General features: G+C 38.8%; 1 protein-coding gene across 2 annotated transcripts; it reads left to right on the forward strand.

Annotated features, from left to right (window-relative positions):
• The first annotated feature begins 62 nt into the window (after positions 1–62).
• Positions 63–11,363, forward strand: LOC106569935 (major histocompatibility complex class I-related gene protein). 2 transcript variants are annotated; one of them, XM_014141704.2, is made up of 12 exons: positions 65–484; positions 2,244–2,516; positions 2,667–2,960; positions 3,121–3,405; positions 3,622–3,744; positions 4,027–4,080; positions 6,042–6,077; positions 6,724–6,762; positions 7,323–7,373; positions 8,178–8,216; positions 8,324–8,374; positions 10,890–11,363. In XM_014141704.2, the coding sequence occupies exons 1-12, from the start codon at positions 430–432 to the stop codon at positions 10,901–10,903; spliced, it is 1,314 nt and encodes a 437-aa protein (XP_013997179.2). In that variant the 5' UTR covers positions 65–429; the 3' UTR covers positions 10,904–11,363. The 2 variants fall into 2 exon arrangements, with proteins under 2 accessions (XP_013997180.2, XP_013997179.2); XM_014141705.2 differs by lacking the exons at positions 7,323–7,373; positions 8,178–8,216 and having other exon boundaries at positions 63–484.
• The last annotated feature ends 2,872 nt before the right edge of the window (positions 11,364–14,235 follow it).

Genomic DNA, 14,235 nt, shown 5'->3' on the forward strand with positions numbered 1-14,235 from the left:
TGGCACATGAGCTTAATTTCGAGTCTCATAGCAAAGGGTCTGAATACTTACGTACATAAGATATTTCTGTTTAATACATTTGCAAGAATAAAAAAAAAAACGATTTCACTTTGTCATTATCGAGTGTTGTGTGTAGAGTCATGGGGGAATGATTTAATCAATTTTAGAATAAGGCTATAACGTAACAAAATGTGGAAAAGGTAAAGGATATGACTGACAATTGCTTTTGAAGTACAGTCATATCAAAGAAAAGACTTTGGACTTTGTACCAACACCTGTTCCACTTTATGATCAGGCTCAACACAGGAGTTTCCTTGTTAGAAAAAGCTAAGAGCGCGCAGTCGTAGCACTGTGGGGGATTCTGAATTTGACACAGAATTTAGGATATTTGTATATTTTTGGGTAATTTACAATACATGAGGATTCGAAATGTATTTTGTCGTAGTTTTGCTCTTGTTTGGGACACTTTCAACGGTGAACAGTGGTAAGAATGATTTTACTTCTAGAAAATGTGTCATAAGTTAAAGTAAAAGCTCTTGGCAGAGCCATATATAGCCTAAATTATTTTTCAAGTCAATAATAAACTTAAAAAGAACATTTCAGTGACTAGCCTATTATGTTGGTGGACTGAAGTTGATGTTTTGATATGTTGCCTCCTTAAATATATAAAAAAAAGGATTATTCAACAACTTTCAAAATATATATATTTTTTAATGTTATGTTCATGTTATTGATGACGACTCCAACTTTTTGTTTAATGGTAGGCTAGTTATGTCAGCCCTTATATTGTGATGTTTCCTTGTTGCCGCTGACAAGTTCCATTGATTGCACACCTGAGAAAATGTTTTTTACCCAGCAACATGATAAGACAGTTTGATTGGTTGGAACTGCCAGGTGTCAGGTGATAAGGCTATACACACACAACAAAAATATAAAGACAACATGTAAAGTCTTAGTCCCATGTTTCATGAGCTGAAATAAAAGATCCCAGAAAAGTTCAATATGCACAAATAGGTTATTTCTCAAAAATGTTGACACAAATGTGTTTACATCCCTGTTAGTGAGCATTTCTACTTTGCCAAGATAATCCATCTACCTGACCGATCGGGCATATCTAGAAGCTGATTAAACAGCATGATCATTACACAGGTGCACCTGGTGCTGGGGACAATAAAAGGCCACTTTACAATGTGCAGCTTTGTCACACAACACAATGCCACAGATGTCTCATGTTTTGAGGGTACAATTGGCATGCAGACTGCAGGACTGTCCACCAGAGCTGTTGCCAGAGAATTTCATGTTAATTTCTCGACCAAAAGCCGCCTCCAACGTCGTTTTAGAAAAATATGACAGTACGTTCAACCGGCCTCACAACCGCAGACCCTGTGTATTATTATATATTTTTTATTTTACTAGGCAAGTCAGTTAAGAACAAATTCTTATTTACAATGACAGCCTAGGAACAGAGGGTTAACTGCCTTGTTCAGAGGCAGAACGACAGATTTTTACCTTGTCAGCTCAGGGATTTGATCTAGCAAGCTTTCGGTTACTGGCCCAACGCTCTAACCACTAGGCACATGCCGCCCCAGGTAGGTTGCCTAGTGGTTAGAGCATCAGCAGTGTATGGCATCGTGTGGGCGAGATGTTCTGCTGATGTCAATGTTGTGAACAGAGTGCCCCATGGGGGCGGTGGGGTTATGGTATGGGCAGGCATAAGCTACGGATAACAAACACAATTGCATTTTATCGATGGCAATTTGAATGCACAAAGATACCGTGACGAGATCCTGAGGCCCATTGTCGTGCCATTCATCCGCTGCCATCACCTCATGTTTCAGCATGATAATGCACAGCCCCATGTTGCAAGGATCTGTACACAATTCTTGGAAGCTGAAAATGTCCCAGTTCTTCCATAGCCTGCATACTCACCAGACATGTTTGGGATGCGCTGGATTGACGTGTACGACAACGTGTTGCAGTTCCCGCCAATATCCTGCAACTTTGCACAGCCATTGAAGAGGAGTGGGACAACATTCCACAGGCCACAATCACCAGCTTGATCAACTTTATGCAAAGGACATGTGTCGCGTTGCATGAGGCAAATGGTGGTCACACCAGATACTGACTGGTTTTATGATCCATGCCCCTACCTTTTGTTTTGAATTCCCATCACTTCCTCAATTCTTTTCCATCTCTACTCAGGAGTTCTGACTAACCCATTTGCTCCCCTTTGTAACCATTAGAGATCCACTCGCTGAATTACATCTACACTGCCCTCTCAAAGCCAGTTGAATTGCCTGGTATCCATGAGTTCACTGCCATGGGTCTGATGAATGACAAACAGATCGACTACTATGACAGTGTGGATAAAAAGAAGATTCCCAAACAGGACTGGATGAGGGAGAAGCTGCCAGCAGACTACTGGGAAAAAGGCACTCAGTCACGCAAGAGCAAGGAGCAGTGGTTCAAAGTCAACGTCAACATCCTGATGGAACGCATGAGGCACAACAACACTGGTGAGAAACTACACTTGCATTTGTATCACTCTACATAGCCTACTGTAGATTAACTTCTAAGTATAATGCCAAAAAATAAATAAAAGACGTGACTTGACCATACCATAGGTAAGTCATTCCCTCTCCTGTTCTACTTGTTTTTCCTCTCAGATGTCCATATCCTTCAGTGGAGGCATGGATGTGAGGTTGACACACAGCCAGACGGCACATTGAAATTCATGAAGGGCACTGATCAATACAGCTACGATGGTGACGACTTCCTGGCCTTTGATGATGTCACTATGCAGTGGGTGGCACCAGTTGATCAAGCTCTGCCGACTAAGAGGAAGTGGGATGGGGTGCAGATCCTCAACCAGTACACCAAGGGCTACCTGGAGAAGGAGTGTGTGGACTGGCTGTCCAAATTCATGGCATATGGGGACAAAGAATTCATTAGAGCTGACTGTGAGTACTGATGAAAGAGGCTAATAAGCACTGTGAGTATTTTAAAAAAGCTAGCATTTGAATGGTGATCTGAACTTCAAATAGTGTAAATGTGGGTTACAGAAAAGGAATATTTGTACATGTGAAATCAGAAATAAAACACTCTTTCTTCCCTCTTCAGCCCCTCCAAAGGTCTATGCGTTTGCTAAAAAAGCCAAAACTGCAGGACATATCCGACTGACCTGCATGGCCACAGGTTTCTATCCCAAAGATGTACTAATGCATATTAAGAAGAATGGCGTCCAATTGACCAAACAAGATGGAGTGCAGTCTGATGGAGTCTTACCCAATGATGATGAGAGCTACCAGATCAGGATGAGTGTGCAGATTCCAGAGGCTGACAAGGAAACTTATGAATGCTATGTCAGCCATAGAACGTTGAAGGAGCCAATTGAGGTCAAATGGGGTAAAGTAGTCCTTAAATGTAATATACCGGTGCTGTACATATTTTCAACAAACACGTTATTAGCTGTTATCAATTGTGGTAAAATCAGACGTTTATGAGTCTCTTATGAGGTCATGAATGCAGATTATTAAAATGTGACTCCTGTTTTTTCAAGCTCATTGTATAAGATGTTATTGTTAATGGTGAATATGTACTCTTGTCTTGTCTTCCATGCAGATGGAAAATGCTGTGATTGTAGCCAAGTTGTCATAGTTGTTGTCATTGTTGCTGTTGTTGTGGTGGTCCTCCTGTTAGCCTTGGTTACCTCACTGTTGGTTCTTCGGAAGAAAGGCAAAATATGTAAGTTTCTCACATTGTGAATTAATTTCAAGTCTGTTATTTTTCTTATTATTATTGTTCTGTGAGATAAACTGAAGCGATTATGGTCATTTCTGAAGAGAGTAGGCATGTTGCAACCTTTTTTGATATCAGGGCATTACTTTAATTAAATCTCAAGTCAGGAGGTCAAACAAAGTTAAGTATTGTACCCACGTGTTTCCACTGTTTCTTCCCAGTGTTTCTGATACTCATTTCATAAAAACCTGTTATATTTGGCATTAACACCTTGCTCCATTGTATTAGGTGCTGGTAATACAGGAGCTCTATCACCTACTGAGATCCAGGCCCCTCTAAATGGTACTGTTGATACAATGTCATTTTCCTTTCTTTAACAATTACATGTACAGTTGAAGTTGTACGTTTACATACATTTAAGTTGGAGTCATTAAAACTCGTTTTTCATCCACTCCACAAATTTCTTGTTAACAAACTATAGTTTTGGCAAGTCAGTTAGGACATCTACTTTGTGCATGACACGAGTCATTTTTCCAACAATTGTTTACAGACAGATTATTGAAGTTATAATTAACTGTATCACAATTCCAGTGGGTCAGAAGTTTACATACACTAAGTTGACTGTGCCTTTAAACAGCTTGGAAAATTCCAGAAAATTATGTCGACATTAGAAGCATCTGATAGGCTAATTGACATAATTTGAGTCAATTGGAGGTGTACCTGTGGAATGATTTCAAGGCCTACCTTCAAACTCAGTGCCTCTTTGCTTGACATCATGGGAAAATCAAAAGTAATCAGCCAAGACCTCAGAAAGAAAATTGTAGACCTCCACGAGTCTGGTTCATCCTTGGGAGCAATTTCCAAACGGCTGAAGGTACCAAGTTCATCTGTACAAACAATAGTACCAAGTATAAACACCATGGGACCAGATGTCATACCGCTTAGGAAGGAGACGCGTTCTGTCTCCTAGAGATGAACGTACTTTGGTGCGAAAAGTGCAAATCAATCCCAGAACAGCAGCAAAGGACCTTGTGAAGATGCTGGAGGAAACAGGTACAAAAGTATCTATATCCACAGTAAAACGAGTCCTATATCGACATAACCTGAAAGGCCGCTCAGCAAGGAAGAAGCCACTGCTCCAAAACCGGCATAAAAAAAGCCAGACTACGGTTTGCAACTGCACATGGGGACAAAGATCGTACTTTTGGTCTGATGAAACAAAAATAGAACTGTTTGGCCATAATGACCATTGTTATGTTTGGAGGAAAAAGGGGGAGGCTTGCAAGCCGAAGAACACCATCCCAACCGTGAAGCACGCGGGTGGCAGCATCATGTTGTGGGGGTGCTTTGCTGCAGGAGGGACTGGTGCACTTCACAAAATAGATGGCATCATGAGGTAGGAAAATGATGTGGATATATTGAAGCAACATCTCAAGACATCAGTCAGGAAGTTAAAGCTTGATCGCAAATGGGTCTTCCAAATGGACAATGACCCCAAACATACTTCCAAAGTTGTGGCAAAATTGCTTAAGGACAACAAAGTCAAGCTATTGGAGTGGCAATCACTAAGCCCTGACCTCAATCCCATAGATATTTTGTGGGCAGAACTGAAAAAGTGTGTGCAAGCAAGGAGGCCTACAAACCTGACTCAGTTACACCAGCTCTGTCAGGAGGAATGGACCAAAATTCACCCAACTTATTGTGGGAAGCTTGTGGAAGGCTAACCGAAACGTTTGACCCAAGTTAAACAATTAAGGCAATGCTACCAAATACTAATTGAGTGTATGTAAACTTCTGACCCACTGGGAATCTGATGAAAGAAATAAAAGCTGAAATAAATCATTCTCTCCACTATTATTCTGACATTTCACATTCTTAAAATAAAGTGGTGATCCTAACTGACCTAAAACAGGGAATATTTACTAGGATTAAATGTCAGGAATTGTGAAAAACTGAGTTTAAATGTATTTCGCTAAGGTGTATGTAAACTTCCGACTTCAACTGTATATCAGTAGCACAGCAATATCAAAGATCTGGTAGGGATGTGTATAATGATGGGGCATCTTATGAGAGTTAATTGTAATGATTGAATTATGTCTTGTGAGGACTAATGACAGCCCCCCTAATCCTTATTTTTACACATCAATCATGTTTATTAATCACATACTGATGAGTAGTGTGGCCCCATATTGTCTATTTGTTGTTTTGGACAATGCCAATCAGTATATAGCGAAATGTTAATCAAACAGACTTAACTATAGACTTGCAGAGTTATTCTGTTCACATGACTCTGTTACTTTCAGGCAATGGAAATGGAGCGGCCATTTTGAGCATGCCTGGTAAGACTGGTCATATTATATTTTACAGTTAAGGCTCCAATTTATTTCATACAACAGAGTGTAGATTATAATTACAATTAAGAATAACTGACTGAGAACATTGATTCCTGGTATTGTAAAAAAAAAAAATACCTTCATGGAGTTAACGGTGAGTTTTACAAGGAACAATACAACAGGGCCTGTCATGTTTGCTTTTCGGTGCAAAAGTTGCTTTAATCACCTTTATCACAAGTCATGTGGTATATAGACTTGTAAAATGAGGACTGTGAGTCATAGTCAATAAAAGGTTTCTCAAGGAAGGGAACACCTAAAGAACAACTAGCAGTTAGACACTGAACAATTTGGGGAACAACATGACAAATGAATTCTAACTAACTAATTAATAATCTGTACTGAATTGGAGTATTATGACACTGACGTGAAATTTAAAGTCACATCTTCTATGTACTAGGCGGGTATATTTCGAATCAGTCAAATTAGGAAGTGAATTAAATTCATACTTTTTAAATTGCCCGTTGTGTGCTATGAGGATTTTTAAGTTAATTATTTTAATTTCGATTGGGAATATGCATGCCTATAGATGACCAATGATCATCACTGAATACTGTATATCTGTATCTAACTAATTGATTATATTCTATTTTAGTGACAATGGATAGCGCTAGCAGCACTTCCTCTGACTCTGGTAATGTTCTTCAAATGTATTGCCAGTTATTTTATCTTGTATTACTGTCACGGATGTCATAGGGTTGTGACCAAGACGCAGCGGGAAAATGTACACTCATCTTCTTTTATTTAAGTGAAGAAGGGAAAAACGTATACAAAACACAAAACGAACTTGACAATCTTGTCAGGCACACATAGCTAAACAAGAACAATCTCCCACAAAATACTAACACAAACACATACCTATTTATAGGACCCTCAATCAGAGGCAACTAGAAAACACCTGCCTCCAATTGAGAGTCCAACCCCCAATTACCTTAACATAGAAATACAAATGACTAGACTAAACATAGAAATACATTAACATAGAACAGTTCCCAAAACCCGGAATAATAAATCGAACACCCAACTACTAACACAACCAGCCCGAACCACATAAAACAAATACCCCCTGCCACGTCCTGACCAAACTACAATAACAAATAACCCCTTTTACTGGTCAGGACGTGACAATTACTTACATAGACAGTGAATACAGCTGAAACTAGGGAAGTGCTGATGTTAGTTCTGCTGTTCCAGGTCAAGGCAGCAATGAACGTCTAGAGAGGGAGGCAATGCTGACAAATGGAGGTAATATAATTGATCCTTTTTGACATTTCGTTAAATGATCTAACAATCATGGCCTCCCAATCACATTCTTGAAAGTTCCTGTTTTTTCTGGTGTTAATTGTTGTTGTATGTAATATTACATATCTGAGCACTTAACGGATTGGGTGCCAGCAGCCATACAATCCTGCATCCAACTACTGGCGCTTGCCCATTGACAGTACAAACCACGTACAGTATATTAACCAACATCCCCTAACATCATTTGAATTATAACATGAATTACTGGCATTAATATAAAATACGTCTTCATGGTGTTTTCTGAAGGCAAGAACAATACAACAAGGCCTGTCATGTTGACTTTTCAGTGTAAAGGTTGCTTTCATCACCTTTATCACAAATCATGTGGTATAATTATACACTTGTAACATGAGAGGAGGACTGTGAGTCATAATCAAGAACAGGCTTCTCAAGGAGTTAAAAGCCGTTAGACACTGTAAACAACATGACAAATGAATTCTAACTAACTAATGAATGATCTGTACTGAGTAGGAATATTATGATACTGACGTGAAATGTAAAAAGGTAGGAAAGTAAATAGAACATATTTTAGAAGTCACATCTATCTACCAGGGTAGTTTTCAATTCAGTCAAATCAGGAAGTGAATTCAACCTATGAACTAGAAATAGCCCATTGTTTGTTATGAGGATGGATTTTTCAGTTCAATAATCTAATTTCAATTGGGAATATGCATGCCTATAGACGACCAATGATGATAACTGTATATCTGCATCTAGCTAAAGAGTGATTATATTCTCTTTTCCCAGTGACAACGGATGGCGCTAGCAGCACTTCCTCTGACTCTGGTAATGTTCTTCAAATGTATTGCCAGTTATTTTATCGTGTATTACTTACATAGACAGTGAATGCAGCTGAAACTAGGGAAGTGCTGATGTTAGTTCTGCTGTTCCAGGTCAAGGCAGCAATGAACGTCTAGAGAGGGAGGCAATGCTGACAAATGAAGGTAATATAATTTGTCCTTTAAAAAAATATATATATATATATATATACACAGTACCAGTCAATAGTTTGGACACACCTACTCATTCAAGTGTTTTACTTAATTTTTACTATTTTCTACATTATAGAATAATAGTGAAGACATCAAAACTGAGATAACACATATGGAATCATGTAGTAACCAAAAATTAGCAATTCCAGGTGACTACCTCATGAAGCTAGTTGAGAGAATGCCAAGAGTGTGCAAAGCTGTCATCAATGCAAAGGGTGGCTACTTTGAAGAATCTAAAATCTAAAATAAATGTTGATTTGTTAACACTTTTTGGTTACTACATGATTCCATATGTGTTATTTCATAGTTTTGATGTCTTCACTATTATTTTATAATGTAGAAAATAGTAAAAATTGAGGAAACACCCTTGAATGAGTAGGTGTGTACAAACTTTTGACTGGTACTGTATATATAATGTAATACAATCTCATTCTTGAAAGTTAGTTTTTTTTCTGGTGTTAATTGTTGTTGAGTGTATTATTATGTATCTGAGCACTTAACAGATTTGGTGCCTCCAGCCATACCACCCTGCATCCAACTAGGCTACTGGCGCCTGCTAATTGACAGTACAACCCATATTAACTAACATGTCCAATGAAAGTACAACCCATATATTAACCAACATCCTTTTACAAATATCAGCATCATGAGACTACATGGACATGTAATACCAGTGATGTAATATACTTTAAAGTACTACTTAAGTCATTTTTTGTGATATCTGTACTTCACTATTTATATTTGACAACTTTATACTTTTACTCCACTACATTCCTAAAGAAAATAATGTACTTTTTACTCCATACATTTTCCCTGACACCCAAAAGTACTTGTTACATTATGAATGCTAAGCAGGACAGGAAAATTGTCTAATTCACACACTTATCAAGAGAACATCCCTGGTCATCCCTACTGCCTCTTATCTGGCAGACTCACTTGAGGGTTGGAGCATGCCCCTGGCTATCCGTAAAAAAAACACAAAAAAAATGGTGCCTGGTGGGTTTGTTAATATAAGGAATTTAAAATGATTTATACTTTTACTTTTGATCCTTAAGGATATTTTAGCAATTACATTTACTTTTGATACTTAAGTATATTGTGGCAGACCAGGGGGTTTGGTCAAGATGTTTACACAGATCAGACACAGTATGACTAGCTCGGTTTCAAGGGTGTTTATTAAATAATAAATCAAAAGAAAAGGATAAGTCTCCCCCATGAGACCCTCTCCTGGATACCGTCTCCTGGGCTCCGCTGTATCCTGTTTCGCACTCAAACTCCCTCGTTTCAGCTCGGGCACCGTCTCCAACTACATGGAAATCACCTTACTTCCCCCAGTCCTCCCCTGTGTGCTGCCCTTCTGGCAGCTTTATGGGGCTTGTACAGCTGGTGAGCAATCAGCCCTTGATTACTCACTCATCAACTCCCCAATTAGTCCTGGGCGGAGAGCCCGTCGAGACCTGGCACGTCCAGCAGATGGAGCCATCGCCTCGTGATGTACACTCCGTCTATCACCAGGCCTCAACGAGTCTCCCCTTCCCCCCTGACAAGTCTCCCCCCTCCACCTGCTGTACACCACAATATTTAAAACCAAATACTTTTAGACTTTTACTCAAGTAGGATTTTACTGGGTGACTTTCACTTTTACTTTAGTTATTTTCTATTAAGATTGGGTACTTTTTCCACCACTGTGTAATACTAACTGCTCCGTTAATATATTTGCTTAGGTCTAATTCTTAGTTATCTAAATTATTGTACACTGAACAAAAATGTACTGTAAACGCAACATGTAAAGTGCTGGTCCCATGTTTCATGAGCTGACATTTTCCTTACTCACAAAATTATAATTTTTCTCAAATGTTGTGCACAATGTGCTTACATCCCTGTTAGTGAGAATTTTATCCTTTGTCAAGATAATCCATTCACCTGACAGGTGTGGCATATCAAGAAGCGGATGAAACAACATGATCATTTCACAGGTGGACCTTGTGCTGGGGACAATAAAAAGCCACTCTAAAATGTGCAGTTTTGTCACACAACACAATGCCACAGATGTCTCAAGTTTTGAGAGAGCATGCTATTGGCATGCTGACTTCAGAAATGTCCGCCAGAGCTGTTGTCAGAGAATTGAATGTTAATTTCTTTACCATAAGCCACCTCCAACGTTGTTTTAGAGAATTTGTCAGTACGTCCAAGCGGCCTCACAACCGCAGATCACGTGTATGGCATTCCCTGCCCAGTCATGGGAAATCCATAGATTAGGACCAAATGTATTTATTTTTATTTCAACTGACTGATTTTCTTATATGAACTTTAACACTTCAAAATCTTTTAAATTGTTGCATGTTGCATTTATATTTTTGTTCAGTATATTATTGTCATTAGCATTCATACTGTTAGTGCAGCTGTAGCCGGAGTATAAAAAGCAAGCACCCATTCCCATAATGACTATCACTCTCTATTCTTTCAGCCATTGGGGAGTGACTGACAACGCATTCAAATCCAGCAAAGAACGTGTGATTTTGTTTTGTTAATCAACAAATATTGTCAATCTAGATGTGGCCATTCCCAAGCATTAATAATTTTGATCAGATTGGCTTGGATATGAAAAACGTATTTATTAACATTTTGATCTTTTGAATATTGTAGTGGAATTCCTTGTTTGAATAAAATGTACCAAATGATTTTTCAACAAATAGATTGGTAAATCCATAAATATGTTGAACATTTTCATTTATTGGTATTGGAACCTTTAGTCTATTTCTATTGTAAATTGAAATTATTGGTTTCTAGTTTAAAATAATATTTTTACACACACACACACACACACACACACACACACACACACACACACACACTGAACTGCTTTTAAAATATGTTTTGTTTTTGTTTTTTATGGAAAGTATAATAAATAAATAATTAATAAAGGACTGCTTTGAACCAATGTGCAAGCCTCAGTAGCACTTGTGTGTTCAACAATACATTCCACATTTGACTGTTCCAAGAATTATTGGACCCCTGTTGTGCTTTTGAGTCATTATAATAATAAAAGATACCAATGAATAAAGATAAGATTATGCGCATATTGCATGATGTAGGCCTAGCTACAATTACAGTTTACACAACCAACCAAACTTGTTTGACCATGTTCCATGCGGAAAGACTGGGGGTTCACTTGACAGAGAAAGCCAAGCTGCACTGTTGTCGGACTGCATCTCACGGGGGAATTTGACCCAGACCTTATTTAAGCTAGCCCTATTATTCTTATTATTGTTGTCATTATTGTTGCTAAAAGTGAAAGTAAAATGTTGTTTGGGCCAAGTTGCTACATTTTCTTTTTGTTTTCATCTGGAGAAATTATTATTATTATAGAGGCACATTTCATGGATTCATGTTGAATTGTGTCATGTGAAAATGGAATGTTTTGTTAAATTATTTATTATTCTGTTGAATTATACCATTATTCTGAATGTGTTATTTTATATCACGTTTCAGGTAAGACCCAGATGCAGACAACGTCGAAGTAACAACAGTTTATTAATCCAGCAGGGGTAGGCAAAAGACAGGTCAAGGTCAGGCAGAGGTCAGTAATCCAGATAGGTGGGGCAAAGGTACAGGACAGCAGGCAGGTTCAGGGTCAGCAGAGTGGTCAACACCGGGAAACCAGGAACAAACGAGAGACAGGAGCAGAGGGAAAACCGCTGGTAGGCTTGACGAAACAAAACGAACTGGCAACAGACAAACAAAGAACACAGGTATAAATACACAGCGGATAATGGGGAAGATGGGAGACACCTGGGGGGGTTGGAGACAATCACAAAGACAGGTGAGACAGATCAGGGTGTGACAATTTACTTAGTAACTACAATGTAGTTCTTAAAACTGTAAAGGTAATTGGGCTACAATGTTTATTTTGTACCTGTTGCTGCCAAGTGCCATTGACTGTACCTGACTGTAGACCTGTGAAAACCATCTCACCTGGAAACATAAAAGGACAGTTTGATTGTTTGGAGATGCTATGGTGCGACTAGCCTATAGAGTCGAATTTCGTTGAGCCAGGATCCGTTTTAGTTTGGTCTCTTTCAATAACCATTGCAGGCTAGGTGGTGTACAAAAATGTAAGGATTATTAAAGGAAAACTTGGTATTTGTTCCATTGACATAGTTTCAAAATGTTTTGCTTGTCAGCAATCAAGTTTTCAAGATATGTAACTTTGAAAATACAGAAATCATCCCCATATGATGCATGTTGAAAGCCCAGGACCTCAGACTGGGGCAAAGTTTCACCTTCCAACAGGACAACAACCCTAAGCACACATCCAAGACAACGCAGGAGTGGCTTCGGGACAAGTCTCTGAATGTCCTTGAGTGGCCCAGCCAGAGCCCAGACTTGAACCCGATTGAACATCTCTGGAGAGACCTGAAAAAAGCTATGCAGCGACAGTCCCCATCCAACTTGACAGAGCTTGAGAGGATCTGCAGAGAAGAATGGGAGAAACCCCCCCAAATACAGGTGTACCAAGCTTGTAGTGTCATATCCAAGAAGACACAAGGCTGTAATCGCTGCAAAGGGTGCTTCAACAAAGTACTGAGTAAAGAGTCTGAAAACGTATGTAAATGTTTTTATTTTTAATATATTTGCAAACATTTCTATGGCCTGTTTTTGCTTTGGCATTTGGGGGTTTTGTGCGTAGATTGATGAAGGAAAAAAACGATTTAATGAATTTTAGAATAAGGCTGTAACATAAAATTTTGGGGAAAAGTCAAGGGGTCTGAATGCTTTTCGAATGCACTGTATATCATTGAATTGAGCCCTTAGTGTTCATGTTTAAAAAAGTGTCTAATAATGCTTTGCACTTTCCAAAGACATTTTCTTTACCTCAACAAATCACATGGTAAACTTGATAACATGTGAATCTTAGTTCTTACATCAACACATTAAACAATGAGTACGTTTACATGCACACTAATAGTTCCATAATGGCAGTTTGCCGATTATGACATTAGTCATGTAAACACATTACTCTGCTCATCTTAATTGGCATAAGGTCATAATCGAAGTAAGCACACGACAATTAAAACACCTGTTTTTCTGAACAATATTTCGAATTATTAGAACATGTAAACGGCTTAATTTGTTTTTCCAGCTGTGTATTTGATCTGCGCATGTGCAGAACTGGGTAGCACAAGCCACCCTCTGTTATGCGCGAGTGAAGTGTGTTCGGAAAAAGTATGCGTCTTAAATATACTGAACAAAAATATAAACGCAACATGTAAAGTGTTGGTCCCATATTTCATCAGATGAAATAAAAGATCCCAGAAATGCTGTCACATCTACCCCCGCTCCCCGTCTCCAGCTCTCAGCGCCGCCGGTCTACTTTTCACCGGTACTGGCAACCATCATTACGCATTCCTGCGCCTCATCAGACACACCTGGACTTCATCACTTCCCTGATTACTCCTTCTTTATTTACACTCCATTGTATTCATGCCTTAGGCAGTATTTGTTATGTTTTCCATTTTAGACATGTCCCGTGTTTTGTATCGTTCCATGTTCTTCTAATTAAATTCATTAACTGCACTTGCTTCCTGACTCCCTGCGTCCATGTTATACATGCACACAAAAAGCTGATTTCACTCAAATGTTGTGCACAAATTTGGTAACATCCTTGTTAGTGAGCATTTCTCTTTTGCCAAGGTAATCTGTCCACCTGACAGGGGTGGCATATCAAGAAGCTGACTAAACAGCATGATCATGACACAAGTGCACCTTCTGCTGGGAACAATAAAGGCCAATCTAAAATGCCACAAATCTCT

This window comes from Salmo salar, chromosome ssa14 (genome assembly GCF_905237065.1).
Source record: "Salmo salar chromosome ssa14, Ssal_v3.1, whole genome shotgun sequence".
Taxonomy (NCBI): domain Eukaryota; kingdom Metazoa; phylum Chordata; class Actinopteri; order Salmoniformes; family Salmonidae; genus Salmo; species Salmo salar.